The following is a 26,400-nucleotide window of genomic DNA, read 5'->3' as shown; positions in this document are numbered from 1 at the left end:
GGAGGGACTAAGTATATCCATTTGGGGCCATAAATCTTGAGCCTGATAATAACTGGACTCCTCTACCTTATTCTTCTAAGATTTATTTTTCTTACGTCTGATGTCCGATTTACTGACTTTACAAAGAAAGAACTAAGTTCTAACCCTGAAAATTAGAAAGCCAAACTGAGGAGTTATATCGTATCCCCAGCTCAATGACTCAGAAAAATGACTTTAGCTCTTTATTCTTTAGTTTACTCACTAGAAAACAGAGATGGCATCTTGTGATGTTCTAGGCCTATGGTGGGATTGAGAACTTCAAATTCCTTAAAGAGATAGTATATCAAGTCATGCAAACTATTAAAGACTTAAGTTCTGAAAGAAATCAGATCTTAAATACAGAAGCAATGAGGATGTGTACAAATAAGAATTTTAATTAAAACTATACATTATGGGGCTTCCCTGGTGGTGCAGTGGTTGAGAATCTGCCTGCCAATGCAGGGGACACGGGTTCTAGCCCTGGTCTGGGAAGATCCCACATGCCGCAGAGCAACTAGGCCCGTGAGCCACAACTACTGAGCCTGCGCGTCTGGAACCTGTGCTCTGCAACAAGAGAGGCCACGACAGTGAGTGGCCCCTGCTTGCCGCAACTAGAGAAAGCCCTCGCACAGAAATGAAGACACAACACACCCAAAAATGAATAAATAAATAAATAAATTTATTTTAAAAAACCCAAAAAAACTATAAATTATAACAGGGGAGTCACTCACATGACCTAATCAACAGAAGATTGGGTAAAAATTTTGTATACATCAGAAAACATAACCCATGATTAGCTTAATAACTGACATGCCAAAAACTATTAAAAGAAATGCAAAGTAATACTTTTGGGGTTGACATATATTCACATACCATTTTTTTTTTTTTTTTTTTTTTTTTTTTTTTTTCTTTTTGCGGTATGCGGGCCTCTCACTGTTGTGGCCTCTCCCGTTGCGGAGCACAGGCTCCGGATGCGCAGGCCCAGCGGCCATGGCTCACGGGCCCAGCCGCTCCGCGGCATATGGGATCCTCCCAGACCGGGGCACGAACCCGTATCCCCTGCATCGGCAGGCGGACTCTCAACCACTGCGCCACCAGGGAGGCCCCACATACCATTTTTGATGTTCCTCCCTTGTGCTGCATTTTTCTTTATCACCTGTTAATCTGCTTCAATATGAAGAGATTTATAGCAAAAGCACATTTCTCTTTAAGTCTCTGATATGTTCAGACACTTGGGATACACACGAGTTTTGGTTTATATAAACTATGGAATGATAAAGCCTTAAAACAGTAACATTACATGTTGGCTGGATTGCTCACCACTAGATTTCAGAGACCACCTACTTACGTTTAAGCTTCTTGGAAGCTGTAGAGACTTACAATGAATGTTGTATTGGACTGATAAATGCAATGAAAAGAAAACAGGTCTCTTTAGATACAAAAGAGATCATGTTCTTGAGTAAAGAATAAGAAATACAAGCTTTGTTTCTGTATACTCTACAGGAGTATGTAGAGAGAATTGAAAAGTAAGTTGTAAGATTTCTAAGACTGACATCTTTCTTTCCCATGTACACTTCCATTACTTCATTATTTTACCCAGCTCTAGTTTAGAGTGGGAGATAAGAACTGACAAAGCTGATCGGGAATTCAGAAGACTTGGATTCTTAAGTAACAAGAGGATAAGGTAGGCATATCATCCTGCTCATATATGAACCAGCTATATATGTTCAGGTATTCATTACCAGTTAGTCCTATTTTTCTCATGAAAACCATGACAGGGTGGGATTAGATTTTGTTCTCTAAAATGTCTAAAGTTCTCAAGCTTACTCTGGCTGGCTATGAAGTTTACTATATAAATTTTATGGACAGCAGTTTCTTAACATTTATTAAGTATTATAATTTGTGCAAAATATGTCATTTTTGTATGTCTTCTTTATTAACACTGCAATTATCATCAATATATTGACCAAACATTTACTGTAGTATTGGCATTGAATTAGGCCAAAAAAGATGTTTTTGCTTCCAAATAAACAAGATGTTCTAAGATGAAAGAAATCAACATTTTACAATGAAAGAATATTTATATTTTTATCACATGCTCTTGGGACATGACCAGGTGAATTAAACAAAGAAAGGCTCAAAAGCTTATATGAGAATACACACAACATTCATGCTTTCCTCTCTGGTCTGAATGCCCTCTGCCTTTTCTCCCATCTCACCCTATGTACTACCTAGCTTAGGTACAACACTATGTCTTCAATGAAGTTCTTCCTTATCTCAACATCAAAACTACTCTTTTTACCCCGCAATATCCCTATTAAATACAGCTCCATTTGACAGTTATTTATATGCACTTTTTCAAAAAGTTAAGCTTTTTCAGATAAACACAGATTCACATGCAGGTGTAAGAAATGATACAGACAGATCCCATGTACCCTTTATCCACATTCCCCCAATGCAACATCTTGCAAAACGACAGTATAATAACCCAGGATGTTGTCAGTGATACAGTTAAAGATAGCGAACAATTTTATCACCACAAGGACCCCTTATTTTGCCCTTTTATAGCCACAGCCACTTCCCTCCCTCTTCCATCTCCTCCTTAAAACCTTGGGACCACTAATCTAATCTATTTTTCATTTTTATCGCTTTGTCATTTTTGAACTATTTGAAATTTTGTCATTTCAAGAATGTTACAGAAATGGAATAATATAGTATATAAGCTTTGGGGATTGGTTTTTTCACTCAGCACAATTCTCTGATGTTGGCACGGTCTGTAGTGATATCACCATTTCATTCCTGAGGGTGGTAACTTGTGTCTTCTCTTTTTTTGTCAGGTTTGCTAGAGGTTTGTCAGTTGCATGGATATTTTCAAAGAAACAGCTCTTTGTTTCATGGATTTTCTCTACTGCTTTTTCTGTTTCCAATTTCAATATTTCCAATCTTTATTATTTCCATCCTTCTGCTTGTTTTGGGTCATTCTGCTTTTCTTCTTCTGGGTTCTTGAGGTGGGAGCTTGTATTGTATTATACATTTGAGACTTCTCCCCTTTTCTAATGTGTACATTTAGTGCTATAAATCTCAGAACTGCTTTAGCTGTGTCCCACAAACTTTGACATATTGTATTTTCATGTTAATTCAATTCAACATATTTTTATTTCCCTTGAGACCTCTTCTTTGACTCATGAATTAATTAGAAGTATATTGTGTAGTTTCCACGTGTTTGCAGATTTTCCTGTTATATTTCTGTTAGTGATTTCTAGTTTGTTTCCACTGTGATCTGAGACATGCTTTTCATGATTTCAATTCTTTTAAATTTGTTGAGGTTTGTTTTATGGCCCAGAATATGGTTTATCTCGGTATATTTCCTGTGGGTACTTGAAAGCATATGTATTCTGTTATTGTCTGGTGAAATGTTCTATAAATATCAATCAGATCCTGTTGCTTGATGGTGTTGTAGAGGTCTTCTATTTCTTCTTTCAGTTCTGTCCGATTTTGCTTCATATATTTTGAGGCTCTGTTGTTTGGTATGTACACCTTTAGGTTCTTATGTCTTCCCAGGGGACTGATCCTTTTATCATTATGTAATGTCCCTCTTTGTCTCTAGTTTTCTTTGCTCTGAAGTCCATTTTATCTGATATTAATATAGCCACTCCTTTTTTGATTAATGTTTACATGGTATATATTTTATCATCCTTTTATTTTCAACCTACTTATGTTGTTGAAACTGAAATGTATTTCCTGTAAACAGCATATTGTTAGATCACACTTTTTTTTGTTTTGTTTTTAAAATCTATTCTTCCAGTCTCTGTCTTTTAATTGATATATTTAGACCATTTATACTTAAGGTAATTATTGATATGTTAGGGCTTAAGTCTGCCATTTTATTATTTGTTTTCTGTTTGTTTCCTCTGTTTCTCTTTTCTTACTTTCTTGTGGGTTACCTGAACATTTTTTAGGATTCCATCTTAGTTTATTTATAGTGTTTTTGAGTATATCTCTTTGTGCAGCTTTCTTAGTGGTTGCACTAGGTATTACAATATGCATACATAGTCTACTGGTATTGATCTTTTCTTACTTCAGGTGAAGTGTAGAAGGGCTGACTCACACTGCTTTGCTGCTGTACAGTAGAGAGAGGCAGGAGCTCCCTGTTGGGTGCCTCTGGCACCAGCTGGGGAAAGCAGGGGAAATGGAGTACCTCCTGACCCCAGGGTGGAGATTCAGCTCCCCATGAGAGCAGGAATAAAACCTAGTATTGACTAGTCCTACCTTGGATCACTTTGTTAAGTCTTGTTGATGCTAGGCAGAGGTAGAGGCTTAGCTCGCAGCTGGACCATATTGATGCTATCCTGGCAGAGAAACTGGAGCACCCCTTTCTTCCACTTGGTGAGGAATGGAAGATTAGCTACCTGCTCAGTATTGCTACCCCAGCAAGGGAATCTGATTTCTGCCATCTTTTGTCAGAGTGCAGTACCTGTGTCCAGGGGATGGTGTGGGTCTAGTGGTGTTTGGCTGGAGTAGGTGGGTAGTGCCAAAAAGGTTTCATGTTATTATATCTTCCTTTCCCTGATCCTCTGGCTAAAGGGAACAGACTTTTCTTGACACTTTAGTGCCCCCCTACCTTGTGCTTACTGACAGTTGCATGTTGGAGGTTTCTGCAGTGCCCTGTCTAGGATACATGGGAGGCAATTTTAAAAAAATCACTGTCACAGGGCTTCCCTGGTGGCACAGTGGTTGAGAATCTGCCTGCTAATGCAGGGGACACGGGTTCAAGCCCTGGTCTGGGAGGATCCCACATGCCGTGGAGCAACTAGGCCCGTGAGCCACAACTACTGAGCCTGCGCGTCTGGAGCCTGTGCTCCGCAACCAGAGAAGGACGCGACAGTGAGAGGCCCGCGCACCGCGATGAAGAGTGGCCCCCGCTTGCCACAACTAGAGAAAGCCCTCGCACAGACACAAAGACCCAACACAGCAAAAAAAAAAAAAAAAAAAAAAATCACTATCACATCATTCTTTCAAGTTCCAAGGTTTCTAGACAGTCTGCTTCCTTCTACCTTTCAGAGTCTTCCTATGTTTGTTGTGTTCTATCCAGGGTGTTTAAGTTGTAAGAAGGAAGACTTGCAAGTAACAGAGCTACTACATTTTGGTGGAACTGGAGGTCCCTCTGTTATATGTAATTTTAATCCTCTCATATTACTCTATACTTTCCACTAGCTCACAGTTAATGTCTGATATGTCTTGGTATCCTTTACTTGTGCCTTACGTAATTCTTTGCATACTGTGGGAACTTGATAAAAGTTTGATGAATGTTCAGCACTGAATGTTCCTTGTGTGAAGACATATGTATTCCCTAAAGTGGTCTGTTTGTAGTCTCACACATACAAGGGAGTCTGGGTAAGGTATCAGAGTTGAAGAGAGATATCTCAGATAGCAAAGGAGAGAGGCAGGTCATCTGCATGGATGGCATTACTTTTCTGATCTCTGATACTATATAACATATTTATGGAATGGTCATTGTCTTTCAGGCTAAAAGACAAAATTTTGAATCCTGAAGTGTGGGTTCTTAAGTGATTTCAGTCAGTTTAATTTGTCCAAGCTATTTTAGGTCCACAAACCTGAAAGTGTTTGCAACTGATACCATGTTGCCAGAGCTATAGCATCCTATTCTTCCTAAAAACCTGTTCAGGTTGGATGAAATGTTATGTGGGAGAAAATTTAAGACCAAAATCTCTGCCTAATATTTCTCCAATTTAACTATTGACATCTTGGACTCCTTACACTAAGATATTCCCTAGAATCTGTCTATTTTCCCTATTAGCAGTCTAGGAACTGCAGTGGATTTCAAATTAGAATCATGGATGACTGGTATTTAGTGGTATTACTGTTTATTAAAATAATGTGTCACAAATTATATTACTATTTCACTTCAAAACGGTTTGAGGCAGTGGTTATTATAAACAGAATGGAGCAGGATACTCATTTTTCCTTATTAAATCAGAAATTTTAGTCTCAGGCATTTTTAATACTTGAGGTTATAAGAGAAATGAGATTGATGGGGTGAAAAGATTCTCCAGGAATTTGATTTGTTTTCAACCTCTTGTGCTTAGGACACAAATACTCTCAGAAACCAACATTAAAAGGTATGAAAGTGAGTCAGTGATGTCTTTGAGGAATGTACTTACCATATGCTATAAAGAAACAGCCAATCATTAGTCACATTTTTACAAATTAGAGTCATGACCTGAAAGCTAATTATCATTCTCATGTAATTCTATTATCTTCACACTTATTCAGCCAATACATGAAAAGCTTGATATTTAGAGTGAGCAGTTGCTTATTTCTCAATCCAGCTGGCAAGGCAAAATATAGTGGGTTTTTAAGCAATTGCAGTCCTGTGGTTGGCAGTTCCTAATGTGCAGTCACAATGCCACCTAGTGGCTACATAGATTATCTTTTAAAGGATACTGTTCATTATGGAGCAAACCCAGAATTTTCGTCTATCAACAGATTTGCACTTACTTGGACACCTTATTGATTCCAAAAGCCACTTGTTGGTTAAGAGATGAGATGATTTTATCTTTCTTTTTAATCTGCATTTGGTTTTCTTGCCACCGAAAAGCCACTGTTTTCAATTGTCTTTTGAAATCCTGATCAATGAAAAATATTATTTCAGTTAATTCGGTTCAAGCCACCAGAAATTTAAAGAAAAAACTGGACTCTTTAAAAATATATACCATTAAATTGAACATGTGAAGTACCTCTAACTTGCCTCAGATATAATGGCAAAAATACTTACTTCACACTGATAGTGCAATTTACAAAGCTGCTGTTGTCGAGCAAGCTTTTGCTTCTCAGTTTCTCCATATTCTGTAGTTACCTTGTTGGTTGAGCCCTATTGAGCAAATGGAATATTCATGCTTTATTTTCTTCTTTAAAAAAGCACTACTATTATAGAAATTTAAAGGAAAAACACTACTATTATTGTTATTTAAAGGGGATTTAAGTTGCTGTCTAACTCATACTCATGCATGATAGGTTTCAATGCAAATACCACTTCTCTGATTAGTTTAAATAAACCTACCTCTCTCCAATTACAGCATTCACTAAACAATACCATAGTTACTTGTCTACTGCTGCTACTACTGAATAATGTTATCTGTATGCTTACGATTTTTAAAGCATTTTTTGTAATGCTTTTATTGTCATAAGAACCATATGAGGTAGGCACTCACTACTACTTTAGAGATGATAAAACTGAGTAACTTGCCCAAGGTCACACAGTAAGTGAAGGAGCCAGAATTCTAAACTCAGGCAATCTTAACTGCTAAACTACTTAATTATTACCTTAGTAATTATCACCTTAGGTTAATGTTCAACTTCTCCACTGGATTATAAACACTGTGATCACAGGGACCATGTCTTAGCATAGCTCTTGACACAAAGTGTCAAGAGTTTTTTGAATAAATGAATGAATAAACATTTTTCAAAAGCTGTGTGACATTTTCGTTCTATTTTTTGAGTTCTTATAGCTGTTGGATGAAAACCAAAGGCCCCACATTTAAACTTTAGTGTGACATCCAAAGCTTAGAATATGTCATTTCAGTTAAAATATATGTATATATTTTAATTAGAAAGGAGACAGAAAGGCATGACAATTATACTAATGTACTATCAGCCAGGGAATTGTTTGTACTAACTGTATCCTTAGATATCAACATTACTATATATTATATATTATTATACTTAAACCATGGAACAGGTTATCATATATTACCTCAGTACAGAATTCTCATGGGTAGGTTAAGCAAGTGATTTTAAAAAAAAAAAAAAAAACAGCTTTCTATATGTTTTGTCTCATTAAGTGCTCTGCTGAGCACTTAAATCATGTTCATATGCACCTTCATATATAAGTACATCATTCCCAGCACTGACTACCACCAGGAAAGGAACCAAAAAATTGTTGTTCGTTAACATTTTTTGTAGATATTTCATGGTAACAAAAAGGTTTAACTTTTTGAAAAATGAAAGTAGATTTGTTTTATAAAACTATTTTTTTCATGAAATTTAATCCAATGGGATTATGCCAGGGTATTTTTTTCTTCCTTGTGGTATTTGAAAACTCTTTATAAGGAATGCATGTGTAATCAACTCTGCCCAATACTTAAAACCAGGAAATGGTCTGAGGACTGAGGTGAAAAGTTTCAGTTCCTAGGGTTCTTTTTTATGTCAGCCATCCCTCTGTCCCTCCTTTCCTGTTTTTTTTTTTTTCCTCAGAAACACAACATAAATCACTAGGTTAACATGCTGTTCAAAGAGTCATGGGGAAAAAATGGTTAACAATTGTTCTGGAAGAAGGAAGGCAGGGCTGTATCCTCTCAAATCAGGCTTACCTTCTCTATCATGTCCAGCATATGCAGTTCATCCAGGCTATAGAACTTGTCTTCAGTTGCAGAATCTTCTTGAACATCACTTGCATCATCTTTCATAAATCCACTGATTGAGTATAGATTTGCTTGTTCTTTCTTCAACTGCTCTTCCTTACCTATCATATTTGGACTATAGTGGTGACATAATCAATGTGATCTTTTATAATTGTATAGTGCTTTTCATCTAAGCCATTATTTCCCAAATTAATATTGTACTGGTCTCATGAGATGCTCAGATCAGAAGGGCTCATAGTCAAAGAAAGTTTGGACAGTGGTCATACTGTGTATTTCTTTTGAAGATCCACAATGAATTTTAGCATATTTCAGGTAGCACTCAACTGAGATACCTATTCTGTTCATAGCAGTGTTTTTAAGAACTATCAGAACATGGAGTTCACTTTTCAAATTTTAACTATTAACATCAGCTACTTTGAGAAAGAATACTTTGGGAAATATTGACAAGCATGTCTACATCTTCTATATTATTTAATCATCACATCATTCTTGACAAGTAGGTTGGTTTAATCAACTTCAGTGCTTAGGTCCCATGTACATTTAAATAAAGGGCTGCAAACAGCAATATAAAGTAAATTAAAATGGAGGTTTCTTTTCTAACAGGACTTTTTAAAAAAACTGTAGTGATAACGAATTTCAGTAACTAGGAACCACTGAGAAAACAATGAAAATATTACATGTACAATGGCAATTAACTCATTTTTATACCTATGTCTAAAATTTAAATGCATGCTACTATCATTTCAGTTGGCCCACTATTTAGCAGCTATGAATTTCCTTCCTAATCTCATTGAACAATAACAAGAAATAGCACTTTTATTTATAGCATGATATGTATTACTTAATTTTATAAGTGAAAGAAAATTATTTTTATTTTATTATTAGAAAGAAAATAGATAACTCCAGGATGCATTAGTACTTATTTTAGGCCACTGAGACCTAGAAAAACAATGATATCTAATGCTTATAGAATAACTTGTAAAACACTATAAAACAGTCATTAGGTATCACTGAAGTATTCTAGACTGACTCAAATATTTTGGAAAGTTCAATGAAATAAACTGCTTGTGTAGACCACAGTTCCAAAACCCAATCAGTTTTCCATATTGCTTAAAAAGCTGTTAAAAAATTATATTTTTCTGACACCCCAACACTGTAAAAATAAGAATCTGTAGTTTTGAAAAGCTCCAAAAGACTATTCCTAAATTTTTAAAGTATGATAATAGCATTGTGATAATATAGAAAAATATTCATCTCTTATTAAAGAGATGCAAACTGAATCATGTAGAGGTAAAATTATATGATGTTTGGGACTGAAAACATTCAAAAAACAACAAAATGTTAAGGGAAAAATGAAGCAAATATGGAAAAACAGTGATAACTGTTGAATCAGGATGATAGGTATACATACAAATGTAGATATATTATTCTCTTTACTTTTGTGTGTATTTGAAAATTCTCATTTAAAAACAAAGCTCGCTGCATGATTTGATGATCATCCAGGTTTGGCTCTATGCTGTAAGTCAAAATGAACAAAATGACTGATAATACTGTTTCATTCTTTAGTTAGTTATTTTTATGGTATCTAGACATAGCATGAAAAAACACAAACACAAAAAAAACTATCGGAGAGGGCAGACAGCATAAGCAAGAGGAACTACAATCCTGAAGCCTGTGGAACAAAAACCACATTCACAGAAAGACAGACAAGGTGAAAAGGCAGAGGGCTATGTACCAGATGAAGGAACAAGATAAAACACCAGAAAAACAACTAAATGAAGTGGAGATAGGTAACCTTCCAGAAAAAGTATTCAGAGTAATGATAATGAAGATGATCCAGGACCTCTGAAAAAGAATGGAGGCAAACATCGAGAAGATGCAAGAAATGTTTAACAAAGATATAGAAGAATTAAAGAACAAACAAACACAGATGAACAATACAATAACTGAAATGAAAAATACACTAGAAGGAATAAATAGCAGAATAACTGGGGCAGAAGAACGGAAAAGTGACCTGGAAGACAGAATGGTGGAATTCATTGCTGTGGAAAAGAGTAAAGACAAAAGAATGAAAAGAAATGAAGACAGCTTGAGAGACCTCTGGGACAACATTAAACACAACAACATTCGCATTATAGAGGTCCCAGATGGAGCAGAGAGAGAGAAAGGACCCAAGAAAATATTTGAAGAGATTATAGTCAAAAACTCCCCTAACATGGAAAAGGAAATAGCCACAAGTGCAGGAAGCGCATAGAATCCCATACAGGATAAACCCAAGGAGAAACATGCCTAGACACACAGTACTCAAATTGGCAAAAATTAAAGACAAAGAAAAATTATTGAAAGCAGCAAGGGAAAAATGACAAATAACATACAAGGGAACTCCCATAAGGTTAACAGCTGATTTCTCAGCAGAAACTCTACAAGCCAGAAGGCAGCAGCATGATATATTTAAAGTGATGAAAGGGAAGAACCCACAATGAAGATTACTCTAGCCAGCAAGGATCTCATTCAGATTTGACAGAGAAATCAAAAGCTTTACAGACAAGCAAAAGCTAAGGGAATTCAGCACCACCAAACCAGCTCTACAACAAATGCTAAAGGAACTTCTCTAAGTGGGAAACACAGGAGAAGAAAAGGACCTATACAAAAAAACCCAAAACAATTAAGAAAATGGTAATAGAAACATAAATATCGATAATTAACTTAAATGTAAATGGAATAAATGCTCCAACCAAAAGACACAGGCTCACTGAATGGATACAAAAACAAGACTCATATATATGCTGTCTACAAGAGACCCACTTCAGACCTAGGGACACATACAGACTAAAAGTGAGGGGATGGAAAAAGGTATTGCATGCAAATGGAAATTTAAAAAAAGCTGGAGTAGCAATATTCATATCAGATAAAATAGACTTTAAAATAAAGAATGTTACAAGAGACATGGAAGGACACTACATATGATCAAGGGATCAATCCAAGAAGAAGATATAACAATTATAAATATATATGCACCCAACATAGGAGCACCTCAATACATAAATCAACTGCTAACAAGTATAAAATAAGAAATCAACAGTAACACAATAATAGTGGGTGACTTTAACACGTCACTTACACCAATGGACAGATCATCCAAACAGAAAATTAACAGGGAAACACAAGCTTTAAATGACACAATAGACCAGATAGATTTAATTGATATTTATAGGACATTCCACCCAAAAACAGCAGATTAATTTCTTCTCAAGTGCGCACGGAACATTCTCCTGGATGATCACATCTTGGGTCCCAAATCAAGCCTCAGTAAATTTAAGAAAATTGAAATCATATGAAGTATCTTTTATGACCACAATGCTATGAGATTATAAATCAATTACAGGCAAAAAAATGTAAAAAACACAAACACATGGAGGCTAAACAATACATTACTAAATAACCAAGAGATCACTGAAGAAATCAAAGAGGAAATCAAAAAATACCTACAGAAAGTGACAATGAAAACAGGATGATCCAAAACGTATAGGATGCAGCAAAAGCAGTTCTAAGAGAGAAGTTTATAGCTATACAAGCCTACTTCAAGAAACAAGAAAAATCTCAAACAACCTAACGTTACACCTAAAGGAAAGAGAGAAAGAAGAACAAAGAAAACCCAAAGTTAGCAGAAAGAAAGAAAGAAAGATCAGAGCAGAAATAAATGAAATAGAAACAAAGAAATAGCAAAGATCATTAAAACTAAAAGCTGGTTCTTCGAGATGATAAACAAAATTGATAAACTATTAGACAGACTGATCAAGAAAAAGAGGGAGTGGACTCAATTCAATAAAATTAGAAATGAAAAAGGAGAAGTTACAACAGACATGGCAGAAACACAAAGCATCCTAAGAGACTACTATAAGCAACCTATGAAAATAAAATGGACAACCTGGAAGAAATGGACAAATTCTTAGAAAGGTATAACCTTCCAAGACGAAACCAGGAAGAAATAGAAAATATGACAGACCAATCACAAGGAATGAAATTGAAACTGTGATTAAAAATCTTAAAAAGGGGCTTCTCTGTGGCGCAGTGGTTAGGAGTCCGCCTACCGATGCAGGGGACATGGGTTTGTGCCCCAGTCCGGGAAGATCCCACATGCCGCAGAGTGGCTGGGCCTGTGAGCCATGGCCGCTGAGCCTGCATGTCCGGAGGCTGTGCTCCGCAATGGGAGAGGCCACAACAGTGAGAGGCCCGCGTACCACAAAAAAAAAAAAAAAAAAAATCTTCCAAAACACAGAAGTCCAGGACCAGATGGCTTCACACGTGAATTCTACCAAACACTTAGAGAAGAGCTAACACCCATCCTTCTCAAACTCTTCCAAAAAATTGCACAGGAAGGAACACTCCCAAACTCATTCTATGAGGCCACCATCACCTTGATACCAAAACCAGACAAAATTACTACAAAAAAAGAAAATCACATATCACTGATGAATATAGATGCGAAAATCCTCAACAAAATACTAGCAAACAGAATCCAACAACACATTAAAAGGATCATACACCATGATCAAGTGGGATTTATCGCAGGGATGCAAGGATTCTTCAATATAAGCAAATCAATTAATATGATACACCATATTAACAAATTGAAGAAGAAAAACCATATGATCATCTCAATAGATGCAGAAAAAGCTTCTGACAAAATTCAACACCCATTTGTGATAAAAACTCTCCAGAAAGTCAGCATAGAGGGAACCTACCTCAACATAATAAAGGCCATATATGACAAACCCAGAGCAAACATCATTCTCAATGGTGAAAAACGGAAAGTATTTCCTCTAAGATCAGGAATAAGACAAGGATGTCTACTCTTACCACTATTATTCAACATAGTTTTGGAAGTCCTAGCCACGGCAATCAGAGAAGAAAAAGAAATAAAAGGAATACAAATTTGAAAAGAAGTAAAACTGTCACTGTTTGCAGATGACATGATACTATACATAAAGAATCCTAAAGATGGCACCAGAAAACTACTAGAGCTAATCAATGAATTTGGTAAAGTTGCAGGATACAAAATTTATGCACAGAAATCTCTCGCATTCCTATACACTAATGATGAAAAACCTGAAAAAGAAATTAAGGAAACACTCCCATTTACCATTGCAACAAAAAGAATAAAATACCTAGGAATAAACCTACCTAGGGAGACAAAAGACCTGTAGGCAGAAAACTATAAGACACTGATGAAAAAAATTAAAGATGATACAACAGATGGAGAGATATACCATGTTCTTCGACTGGTTGGAAGAATCAACATTGTGAAAATGACTATACTACCCAAAGCAATCTATAGATTCAGTGCACTCCCTATCAATCTCCCAGTGGCATTTTTCACAGAACTAGAACAAAAAAATCTTAAAAGTTGTATGGAGACACAAAAGACCCCGAATAGCCAAAGCAGTCTTGAGGGAAAAAAACGGAGCTGGAGGAATCAGGCTCCCGAATTTCAGACTATACTACAAAGCTACAGTAATCAAAACAATATGGTACTGGCACAAAAACAGAAATATAGATCAATGGAATAGGATAGAAAGCCCAGAGATAAACCCATGCACCTATGGTCAACTAATCTATGACAAAGGAGGCAAGGATATACAATTGAGAAAAGACAGTCTCCTCAATAAGTGGTGCTGGGAAAACTGGGCAGCTACATGTAAAAGAATGAAATTAGAACACTCCCTAACACCATACACAAAAATAAACTCAAAATGGATTAGAGACCTAAATGTAAGACCAGACACTATAAAACTCTTAGAGGAAAATGTAGGAAGAATACTCTTTGACATAAATCACAGCAAGATCTTTTTTGATCCACCTCCTAGAGTAATGGAAATATAACCAAAAATAAACACATGGGACCTAATGAAACTTAAAAGATTTTGCACAGCAAAGGAAACTACAAACAAGACAAAAAGGCAACCCTCAGAATGGGAGAAAATAGTTGCAAATGAATCAACGGACAAAGGATTAATCTCCAAAATATATAAACAGCTCATGCAGCTCAATATTAAAAAAACAAACAACCCAATCCAAAAATGGGCAGGAGACCTAAATAGACATTTCTCCAAAGAAGACATACAGATGGCCAGGAAGCACATGAAAAGCTCAACATCACTAATTATTAGAGAAGTGCAAATCAAAACTACAATGAGGTATCACCTCACACCAGTTAGAATGGGCATCATCAGAAAATCTACAAACAAATGCTGGAGAGGTTGTGGAGAAAAGGGAACCCTCTTGCACTGTTGGTGGGAATGTAAATTGATACAACCACTATGGAGAACAATATGGAGGTTCCTTAAAAAACCAGAAATAGAATTACCATATGACCCAGCAATCCCACTACTGGGCATACACCCAGATGAAACCATAATTCAAAAAGACACAAGCACTCCAATGTTCACTGCAGCACTATTTACAATAGCCAGGATATGGAAGCAACATAAATGCCCATTGACAGATGAATGAATAAAGAAGATGTGGTACATATATACAATGGGATATTACTCAGCCGTAAAAAAGGAATGAAATTGGATCATTTGTAGAGACGTGGATGGACCTAGAGACTGTCATACAGAGTGAAGTCAGAAAAACAAATATCATGTATGAACGCATATACATGGAACCTAGAAAAATGGTACAGATGAACCCGTTTGCAGGGCAGAAATTGAGACACAGATGCAGAGAACTAACGTATGGACATCAAGGGGGGAAAGTGGCAGGGGTGGTGGTGGTGGGATGAATTGGGAGATTGGGATTGACATAGATACACTAATATGTATAAAATGGATAACTAATAAGCTGCTCTATTAAAAAAAAGGGGGGGGGCTTCCCTGGTGGTGCAGTGGTTGAGAGTCCGCCTGCTGATGCAGGGGACATGGGTTCGTGCCCCGGTCTGGGAAGATCCCACATGCTGCAGAGCGGCTGGGCCCATGAGCCATGCCCGCTGAGCCTGCACATCCGGAGCCTGTGCTCCGCAACGGGAGAGGCCACAACAGTGAGAGGCCCATGTACCGCAAAAAAAAAAAAACCAAAAAAGCCCTATTGCATTAGTGGCTCAACTTGTTGACAAAGAAAGTGAAAACCCATCTTGGATGATGAACTATTAACTTACCGAGTGGATCATGTCCATTAATCAATGAGAAAATATCAACTAAAATTGATGGCTTTAAAGTTACCAAAATATGTTCTTGTTACCATTTTTAAGTTATCTTAATTATGTCCTCACAGGGAGTTCTCTAAAGTAACTAATTTTCAGCTAACAACTTTTTGGTGGGTATAATGATCTCTTTATGGAATGTCTCCCCCACTTCCTTCCTCTACTACACTGTCATTAATCATATGGTTGTAGAATATAGCTCTCAATGTTCTTTAGACATTAAAAGGTTTCCAGTAAAGGTTCAAAATTCACCGTTAACAACTGGGGTTAAAAAAATAATAAAAACATCTCAGGTTAATTAAACAAACCAAACTCTTTTATAAAAGGGGTCACTGGGACAAACAATAATCTGCCTTTAAGGTTAACTTTAACTTAGTCTATATTTGGCTAACTACAATCTAGACTGTATTTTTTAATTTTATGCTGGATTTTATGCTGGAACCAAATTTAGTCCTTGAAGAAAGCAGTTAGCATTGGATGACTCTTGAGTAGCCAAACATTGATAGGAAAATGGCAAGAGATTCTATTCTCCCAAAATAAATGATAATTTAACTTTTTGTCACTTTCAGTAAAATAAACCTGACAACTTATTAAGACAAAAAAACTGTCTATTCTTCTCTTAGTGAGAACACGTTCTAAAGCAAGGCTGTGTCATTCTGGCAAAGAACACTTGGACAGTACTAAGACAGATTTAAAAATTAAATAAACTAATACTTACACTTGCTCTTCTTTAGATTCCTTATTCTGAAAAATAACATCAAGAATTAGTATTATGTATCAACTATGTTGATACAGCATAGTGATCTAACTGCATTTAGGTCAGCATTTCTCAAGCTTTTTGACCACAACCAAAATAAGAAATATAATTTACATTATAACTCAAATGTACTTACATATATATTTTTATACATAAGCATAAAACTGAAATATAAGTCCCATGAAATAAACCTTACTCATATTATGTGTGTTATGGACTGCATGTTTGTGTGCCTCCAAAATTCTTAGGTTGAAACCCTAACCCCCAATGTGATGGTAATTGGAGGTATGGCCATTGGGAGGTAATTAGGTTTACAGGATATGGAGTCCTCATGATGGGATTAGCACCCTTATGAGAAGAGACCAGAGAGCTAGCTTGCTTGCTTGTGCATGTTTGATCACTTTCTCCAACGTGTGATGATACAGTGAAAAGGTAGCTGTCTGCAAATTAAGAAGACAGCCTTCACCAGACACTGAATCTGCTGGCATCTTGATCTTGAATTTCCCAGCCTCCAGAACCATGAGAAATGTTGTTTTTGCCAACCATTTTATGGTAGTTTGGTATAGTGGCCCGAACTAAGACAATGCATGATGAACTCTGAAATTCTTTTTATTCATACTAATTCTATTTCTTTTTTTAAAATGATAGTTGTGACGCACTAAATTGATTTTATAATCTACCACTGAGTCATGAAACACAACTTGAAAATCACTGATTCAGATATTGGAAGTGAGTGTTGCGGCGGAGTTTGTATCTTTTGCAATATCTTGGGACAGATACTGCAATTGTGTACGTAATTTTCATTTACAGAATCCGATACTAATTACAAGAGTTCCTGAAAATCTACATGTAAAGAGAAAGCAGATTGATATATTAAGAATCTTATAGGGAAAAAGTGTTAGGGAGATCAGAATTGGGAGGAAATATTAAACAGCCCTATATTTTATTTTCATTAAAAATTAAATTATAGGGGCTTCCCTGGTGGCGCAGTGGTTGAGAGTTCGCCTGCCAGTGCAGGGGACACGGGTTCGTGCCCCAGTCCGGGAGGATCCCACATGCTGCGGAGCAGCTGGGCCCATGAGCCATGGCCGCTGAGCCTGCGCGTCCGGAGCCTGTGCTCCACAACGGGAGAGGCCACAACAGTGAGAGGCCCACGTACCGCAAAAATAAATAAATAAATAAATAAAATTAAATTATAAAGGCAACCTATTAAATAGAGGTAATATCAATGACAGTCAACATACTAAAGAGTATTAATTACTCTTATATATCACCTTTCTATTGAGTATCAATTACTGTCATATAAGTTACAGTATTAATTTCTACTACCGCCTCGTTTACAAGAAACTTCAGGCCTCTTTCCCCACAGATTCCATGATATACTTACTAATTTGTTTTGCTTTATTGTCTGTATACTAAGAAGATTTTTGCATTTCATTGTCTGATCAATGGCCAGTGCCAATTTGATATTACAATTTAGAATGATCAACTCCTGCCTTGGTTCTAGTGTACTTGAATAACTAAGTTGAAAAGACCTTTGATTGTTCATAATGAACATAATTAGTATAGTTAAGTATAGGTTCCCCTGCTATCCCAAAGTAGAGCATTCCTTTGGAACCTTTCATAAACTGAAATGGCATAAAGTGAAGAAGCAATTACAGGCATACCTTAGAGGTAATGAAGGTTCGGTTCCAGACAACCCCAATACGGTGAATATTGCAATATAGCAAGTCACATGAATTTTTTGGTTTCCCAGTTCATATAAGTTTATACTATACTGCAGGCTATTAAGTGTGCAATATAGCCTTATGGCTTAAAAAATGTGTACACTTAATTTAAAAATACTTTATTGCTAAAAAATGCTAACCATCATCTAAGCCTTCAGCAAACTGTAGTCTTTTCTTTGGTAGATGGTCTTGCCTTGATGTTGATGGCTGCTGACTAATCAGGGTGATGGTTGCTGAAAGTTTCAATGGCTGTGGCAATTTCTTAAAATACGACAACAGTGAAGTTTGTCACATTAATTGCCTCTTCCTTTTACGAATGATTTCTCTGTTTGACAGCGTTTTACCCACAGTAGAACTTCTTTCAAAATTGGAGTCAATTCTGTCAAAACCTGCCCTTGCTTTACCAACTAAGTTTCGGTCATATTTTAATCCTTTGTTTTCATTTCAACAGTTGTTACAGCACTGTCACCAGGAGTAAACTCCATCTCAAGAAACTATTTTCATTGCTCATCTATAAGAAGCAGCACCTTATCCATTAAAGTTTTATCATGAGATTGCAGCAATTCAGTCACATCTTCAGGCTCCACTTCTATTTCCAGTTCTCTTGCTATTTTCACCACATCTGCAATTACTTCCTCTACTGAAATCTTAAATCCTTCAGTTTCATCCATTAGGGCTGGAATCAACTTCTTCCAAACTCCTGTTAATGTCGATATTTTGACCTCTTCCCATGAATTATGAATATTTTTAATGGCACCTAGAAAGATGAATCCTTTCCAGAATGTTTTCAATTGACTTTGCCCAAATCCATCAGTGGATTCACTATCTATGGTAACTGCAGCCTCACAAAATGTATTCTTAAATAATAAGACTAGAAAGTCCAAGTGACTCCTTCATCCACAGGCGGCAGAACGGATGCTGTGTTAGCAGGCATGAAAAAAACATTAATCTTACTGTACATTTTCATCAGAGTTCCTCGGTGGCCAGGTGCATTATCAATGAGCAGTAATATTTTGAAAGAAATCTTTGTCTTTTATTTCTTTTTACTTTATTATTTTTTTGAATTTATTTTATTTTTTAAACAGTAGGTTCTTATTAGTTACCTATTTTATACATATTAGTGTATATATGTCAATCCCAATCTCCCAATTCATCTCACCACCACCCACCTCCCACTTTCCCCCGTCAGGTGTCCATACGTTTGTTCTCTACATTTGTGTCTCTATTCTGCCTTGCAAACCGGTTCATCTGCACCAGCTTTCTAGATTCCACATATATGCCCTAATATACGATATTTGTTTTTCTCCTTCTGACTTACTTCACTCTGTATGACACTCTCTAGGTCCATCCACATCTCTACAAATGACCCAACTTCATTCCTTTTTTATGGCTGAATAATATTCCATTGTATATATGTATGACATCTTCTTTATCCATTTGTCTGTCAATGGGCATTCAGGTTGCTTCCATGTCCTGGCTATTGGAAATAGTGCTGCAATGAACACTGGGGTGCATGTGTCTTTCTGAATTATGGTTTTCTCAGGGTATATGCCCAGTAGTGGGATTGCTGGGTTATATGGTAATTCCATTTTTAGTTTTTTAAGGAACCTCCATACTGTTCTCCATAGCGGCTGCATCAATTTACATTCCCACCAACAGTGCAAGAGGGTTCCCTTTTCTCCACAACCTCTCCAACATTTGTTGTTTGTAGATTTTCTGATGATGCCCATTCTAAGTGGTGTGAGGTGATACCTCATTGTAGTTTTGATTTGCATTTCTCTAATAACTATTGATGTTGAGCAGCTTTTCATGTGCTTCTTGACCATCTGTAGGTCTTCTTTGGAGAAATGTCTATTTATGTCCTCTGCCCATTTTTGGATTGTTTTTTTTCTTTTTTTAATATTGAGCTACATGAGCTGTTTATATATTTCAGAGATTAATCCTTTGTCTGTTGATTCATTGGCAAATATTTTCTCCCATTCTGAGGTTATCCTGTTTATGGTTTCCATTGCTGTGCAAAAGCTTTTAAGTTTCATTAGGTCCCATTTGTTTTTGTTTTTATTTCCATTTCTCTAGGAGGTGGGTCAAAAAGGATCTTGCTGTGATTTATGTCATAGAGTGCTCTGCCTATGTTTTCCTCTAAGAGTTTTATAGTGTCTGGCCTTACATTTAGGTCTTTAATCAATTTTGAGTTTATTTTTGTGTACAGTGTTAGGAAGTGTTCTAATTTCATCCTTTTACATGTAGCTGTCCAGTTTTCCCAGCACCATTTATTGAAGAGGCTCTCTTTTCTCCACTGTATATTCTTGCCTCCTTTATCAAAGATAAGGTAACCATATGTGTGTGGGTTTATCTCTGGGCTTTCTATCCTGTTCCATTGATCTATATTTCTGTTTTTGTGCCAGTACCATACCGTCTTGATTACTGTAGCTTTGTAGTATAGTTTGAAGTTAGGGAGCCTGATTCCTCCAGCTCCATTTTTCGTTCTCAAGATTGCTTTGGCTATTCAGGATTTTTTGTGTTTCCATACAAATTTTAAGATTTTTTTGTTCTAGTTCTGTGAAAAATGCCACTGGGAGATTGATAGGGAATGTATTGAATCTGTAGATTGCTTTGGGTAGTATAGTCATTTTCACAATGTTGATTCTTCTAATCCAAGAACATGGTGTATCTCTCCATCTGTTGGTATCATCTTTAATTTCTTTCATCAGTGTCTTATAGTTTTCTGCATACAGTTCTTTTGTCTCCTTAGGTAGGTTTATTCCTAGGTATTTTATTCTTTTTGTTGCAATGGTAAATGGGAGTGTTTCCTTAATTTCTCTTTCAGATTTTTCATCATTAGCGTATAGGAGTGCAAGAGATTTCTATGCATTAATTTTGTATCCTGCTACTTTACCAAATTCATTGATTAACTCTAATAGTTTTCTGGTGACATCTTTAGGATTCTGTATGTATAGTATCATGTCATCTGCAAATAGTGACAGCTTTACTTCTTCTTTTCCGATTTGGATTCTTTTTATTTCTTTTTTATCTCCGATTGCTGTGGCTAAAACTTCCAAAACTATGTTGAATAATACTGGTGAGAGTGGCAACCTTGTCTTGTTCCTGATTTTAGTGGAAATGGTTTCAGTTTTTCACCATGAGAACTGTGGCTATGGGTTGGCTGTGATGTTGGCTGTGGGTTTGTTATATATGGCCTTAATTATGTTGAGGTAAGGTCCCTCTATGCCTACTTTCTGGAGGGTTTTTATCATAAATGGATGCTAAATTTTGTCAAAAGGTTTTTCTACATCTCGAGATGACCGTATGGTTTTTATCCTTCAGTATGTTAATATGGTGTATCACATTGATTGATTTGCGAATATTGAAGAATCCTTGCTTTCCTGGGATAAACCCCACTTGATTATGGTGTATGAAACTTTTAATGAGCTGCTGGACTCTGTTTGCTAGTATTTTGTTGAGGATTTTTGTGTCTATGTTCATCAGTGATATTGGCCTGTAGTTTTCTTTCTTTGTGACATCTTTATCTGGTTTGGTATCAGGGTGATGGTGGCCTCATAGAATGAGTTTGGGAGTGTTCCTCCCTCTGCTATAGTTTGGAAGAGTTTGAGAAGGATAGGTGTTAGCTCTTCTCTAAATGTTTGATAGAATTCGCCTGTGAAGCCATATGGTCCTGGGCTTTTGCTTGTTGTAAGATTTTTAATCACAGTTTCAATTTCAGTGCTTGTGATTGGTCTGTTTATATTTTCTATTTCTTCCTGGTTCAGTCTCAGAAGGTTGTGCTTTTTTAAGAATTTGTCCATTTCTTCCAGGTTATCCATTTTGTTGGCATATAGTTGCTTGTAGTATTCTCTCATGATGCTTTGTATTTCTGCAGTGTCCACTGTTACTTCTCCCTTTTCATTTCTAATTCTGTTGATTTAAGTCTTCCTTTTTTTCTTGATGAGTCTGGCTAATGGTTTATCAATTGTGTTTACCTTCTCAAAGAAGCAGCTTTTAGTTTTATTGATCTTTGCTATCATTTCCATCATTTCTTTTTCATTTATTTCTGATCTGATCTTTATGATTTCTTTCCTTCTGCTAACTTTGGAAGTTTTTGCTTCTTCTTTCTCTAATTGCTTTAGATGTAAGGTTAGGTTGTTTATTTGAGATTTTTCTTGTTTCTTGAGGTAGGACTGTATTGCTATAAACTTCCCTCTTAGAACTGCTTTTGCTTTATCCCAGAGGTTTTGGGCCACGTGTTTTCATTGTCATTTGTTTCTAGGTATTTTTTAATTTCCTCTTTGATTTCTTCAGTGATCTGTTGGTTATTTCTTAATGGATTGTTTCCCCTCCATGTGCTTGTGCTTTTCTACGTTTTTCCCCCTGTAATTTATTTCTAATCTCATAGTGTTGTGGTCAGAAAAGATGCTTTGATATGATTTCAATTTTCTTAAATTTACCAAGGCTTGATTTGTTACCCAAAATGTGACCTATCCTGGAGTATGTTCATGTGCAGTTGTGAAGAAAGCGTAATCTGCTGTTTTCGGAAGGAATGTCCTATAAATATCAATTAAGTCCATCTTGTTTAATGTATCATTTAAAGCTTGTGTTTCCTTATTTATTTTCATTGTGGATGATCAGTCCATTGGTGAAAGTGGGGTGTTAAAGTCCCCTACTATGAATGTGTTACTGTCGATTTCCCCTTTTATAGCTGTATTTGCCTTATGTATTGAGGTGCTCCTAAGTTGGGTGCATATATATTTATAATTGTTATATATTCTTCTTGGATTGATCCCTTGATCATTATGTAGTGTCCTTCCTTCCTTGTCTCTTATAACATTCTTTATTTTAAAGTCTATTTTATCTGATACGAGTGTTGCTACTCCAGCTTTGTTTTGATTTCCATTTGCATGGAATATCTTTTTCCATCCCCTCACCTTCAGTCTGTATGTGTCCTAGGTCTGAAGTGGGTCTCTTGTAGACAGCACATATATGGGTCTTGTTTTTGTATCCATTCAGCAAGCCTGTGTCTTTTGGTTGGAGCATTTAATCCATTCAAGTTTAAGGTAATTATCTATATGTATGTTCCTATTACCACTTTCCTAATTGTTTTGGGTTTGTTTTTGTAGGTCCTTTTCTTCCCTTTGTCTCCCACTTAGAGAAGTTCCTTTAGCATTTGTTGTAGAGCTGGTTTGGTGGTGCTGAATTCTCTTAGCTTTTGCTTGTCTGTGAAGCTGTTGATTTCTCTGTCAAATCTGAATGAGATCCTTGCTGAACAGAGTAATCTTGGTTGCAGCTTCTTCCCTTTCATCACTTTAAATATATCGTGCCCCTCCCTTCTGGCTTGTAGTTTCTGCTGAGAAAACAGCTGTTAACCTTACGGGAGTTCCCTTGTATGTTATTTTTCATTTTTCCCTTGTTGCCTTTAATAATTTTTCTTTGTCTTTAATTTTGGTCAATCTGATTACTATGTGTCTCGGCATGTTTCTCCTTGGGTTTATCCTGCCTGGGACTCTCTGCGTTTCCTGGACTTGGGTGGCTATTTTGTTTCCCATGTTAGGGAAGTTTTTGACTATAATCTCTTCAGATATTTTCTCGGGTCCTTTCTCTCTCACTTCTCCTTCTGGGACCCCTATAATGGAAATGTTGATGGGTTTAATGTTGTCCCAGAGGTCTCTTAGGCTGTCTTCATTTCTTTTCATTCATTTTTCTTTATTCTCTTCTGTGGCAGTGAATTCCTCCATTCTGTCTTCCAGGTCACTTATCTGTTCTTCTGCCTCAGTTATTCTGCTACTGATTCATTCTAGTGTATTTTTTCATTTCAGTTATTGTATTGTTCATGTCTGTTTGTTTGTTCTTTAATTCTTCTAGGTGTATTTTTGTTAATTCTTGTAGGTCTTTGTTAAACATTTCTTGCATCTTCTCAATCTTTGCCTCCATTCTTTTTCCGAGTTCCTGGATCAACTTCACTATCATTATTGTGAATGCTTTTTCTGGAAGGTTGCCTATCTCCATTTCATTTAATTGTTTTTCTGGGGTTTTATCTGGTTCCTTCATCTGGTACATAGCCCTCTACCTTTTCATTTTGTCTTTCTGTGAATGTGGTTTTCGTTCCACAGGATGCAGGACTGTAGTTCTTCTTGCTTCTGCTGTCTGCCCTCTGCTGGATGTCGCTATCTAAGAGGCTTGTGCAAGCTTCCTGATGGGAGGGACTGGTGGTGGGTAGAGCTGGGTGTTGCTGTGGTGGGCTGAGCTCAGTAAAACTTTAATCTGCTTGTCTGCTGCTGGGTGGGGCTGAATTCCCTCCCTGTTGGTTGTTTGGCCTGAGGCAACGCAGCACTGCAGGCTACAGGCTCTTTGTTGGGGCTAATCGTGGACTCCGGGAAGGCTCATGCCAAGGAGTACTTTTCAGAACTTCTGCTACCAGTGTTCTTGTCTCCGTGGTGAGTCACAGCCATCCCCCGCCTTTGCAGGAGTCCCTCCAACAGTAGCAGGTAGGTCTGGTTCAGCCTCCTATGGGGTCACTGCTCCTGCCCCCTGGGTCCTTATGCACACACTACTTTGTGTGTGCCCTTCAAGAGTGGAGTCTCTGTTTCCCCTAGTTCTGTCAAAATCCTGCAGTCAAATCCCGCTAGCCTTCAAAGTCTGATTCTCTGCAAGTTTCTCCTCCCATTGCTGGACTCCCAGGTTGGGAAGCCTGACGTGGCACTCGGAACCTTCACTCCAGTGGGTGGACTTCTGTGGTACAATTGTTCTCCAGTTTGTGAGTCACCTACCCAGTGGTTATGGGATTTAATTTTATTGTGATTGCGCCCTTCCTACTGTCTCACTGCAGCTTCTCCTTTGTCTTTGGATGTTGGGTATCTTTTTTGGTGAGTTCTAGTTCTTCCTGTCAATGATTGTTCAGCAGTTAGTTGTGATTCCGGTGCTCTCGAAAGAGGGAGTGAGCACACGTGCTTGTAGTCCGTCATCTTGAACCGACATCCAGAAATCTTTCTTTCTGAGCAGTAGGTCTCAACAGTAGGCTTAACATATTTAGTAAACCATGTTGTAAACAGATGTGTTGTCATCCAGGCATTGTTGTTCCATTTCGGGAGTACAGACAGAGTTGATTTAGCATAATTCTAAAGGACCCTAGGATTTGCAGAATGGCAAATGAGCACTGGCTTCAACTTAAAATCACTAGCTGCATTATTCCCTAACAAGAGAGTCAGCCTGTGTGTTGGAGTTTTGAAGCCAGGTATTACTTCTCCTCTTTAGCTATGAAAGCCCTAGATGGCATCTTCTTCCAATAGAAAGCTGTTTTGTCTACATTGAAAAATCTGTTGTTTAGTATAGTCACCTTCGTTAATTATCTTAGCTAGATCTTCTGGATAACTTGCTGCAGCTTCTGCATCAGCACTTGTTGCTTCACCTTGTACTTTGAAGTTATGGAGATAGCTTCTTTCCTTAAACCTCATGAACCAACCTCTGCTGGCTTCAAACATTTCTTCTGCAGCTTCCTCACCTCTCTGAGCCTTTACAGAATTGAAGAGAGTTACGGCCTTTTTCTAGATTAGGCTTTGGTTGAAGGCAATGTTGTGGCTTGTTTAATCTTCTATCCAGAATACTGAAATTTTCTCCTTATCAGCAATAAGGCTGTTTCACTTCCTTACCATTCCTGTGTTCACTGGAGTAGCTCTTTAATTTACTTCAAGAACTTTTCCTTTGCATTCACAACTTGGCTAACTGTCTGGCACAACAGGCCTAGCTTTTGGCCTATCCCAGCTTTCAACATAACTTCCTCTCTAAGGTTAATCATTTCTAGCTTTTGATTCAAAGTGAGAGACCTGCAACTCTTCCTTTCATCTGAACACTTAGAGGCCTTTGTAGGGTTATTAATTGGTCTTTTTCAATATTGTTGCATCTCAGGGAATAAGAAAACCCAAGGAGAGGGAGAGAGATGAGGGAACGGCTGGTCGTGGAGCAGTCAGAATACACACATTTATCTTTCAAGGTGGCCATCTTGTATGGGCATGGTTTGTGGCAACCCAAAATATATAAATTACAATAGTAATACCAAAGATCACTGATCACTTCAAGTGGGATTTATCCCAGGGATGCAAAGATGGTTCACTATCCAAAAATCAATCAATGTGATATACTACATTAATAAACTGAAGAATAAAAATCATATGATCATCCCAATAGATGTAAAGAAAGCTTCTGATAAAACTCAACATCCGTTTATGATAAAATTTCTCCACAAAGTAGGTACAGAGGGAATATACC

The 26,400-nt window shown here is 37.0% G+C and overlaps 1 protein-coding gene across 7 annotated transcripts in view; it reads right to left on the bottom strand.

The window, feature by feature from the left end:
- DZIP3 (DAZ interacting zinc finger protein 3) overlaps window positions 1–26,400 on the bottom strand; it is a 121,422-nt gene that overhangs the window by 24,915 nt on the left and 70,107 nt on the right. For all 7 annotated transcript variants that reach the window (XR_014015941.1, XR_014015942.1, XR_014015943.1 and 4 more), the window contains exons 18-21: window positions 16,382–16,407; window positions 8,409–8,574; window positions 6,815–6,910; window positions 6,538–6,665 (exon numbers count right to left, since the gene is read on the bottom strand). Coding sequence is in view for 4 of the 7 variants with exons in the window: in XM_081235241.1 (XP_081091367.1) it covers window positions 6,538–6,665; window positions 6,815–6,910; window positions 8,409–8,574; window positions 16,382–16,407 (416 nt within the window). In the remaining 3 variants the exon portion in view is untranslated. The remainder of the gene's footprint in view (window positions 1–6,537; window positions 6,666–6,814; window positions 6,911–8,408; window positions 8,575–16,381; window positions 16,408–26,400) is intronic.

The sequence above is a fragment of the Mesoplodon bidens genome (genome assembly GCF_964165515.1).
Source record: "Mesoplodon bidens genome assembly, chromosome: 5".
In the NCBI taxonomy this organism is placed as follows: domain Eukaryota; kingdom Metazoa; phylum Chordata; class Mammalia; order Artiodactyla; family Ziphiidae; genus Mesoplodon; species Mesoplodon bidens.
Note: the sequence above shows the minus strand (reverse complement) of the source record. Positions and strands in the feature narration are given on the sequence as shown.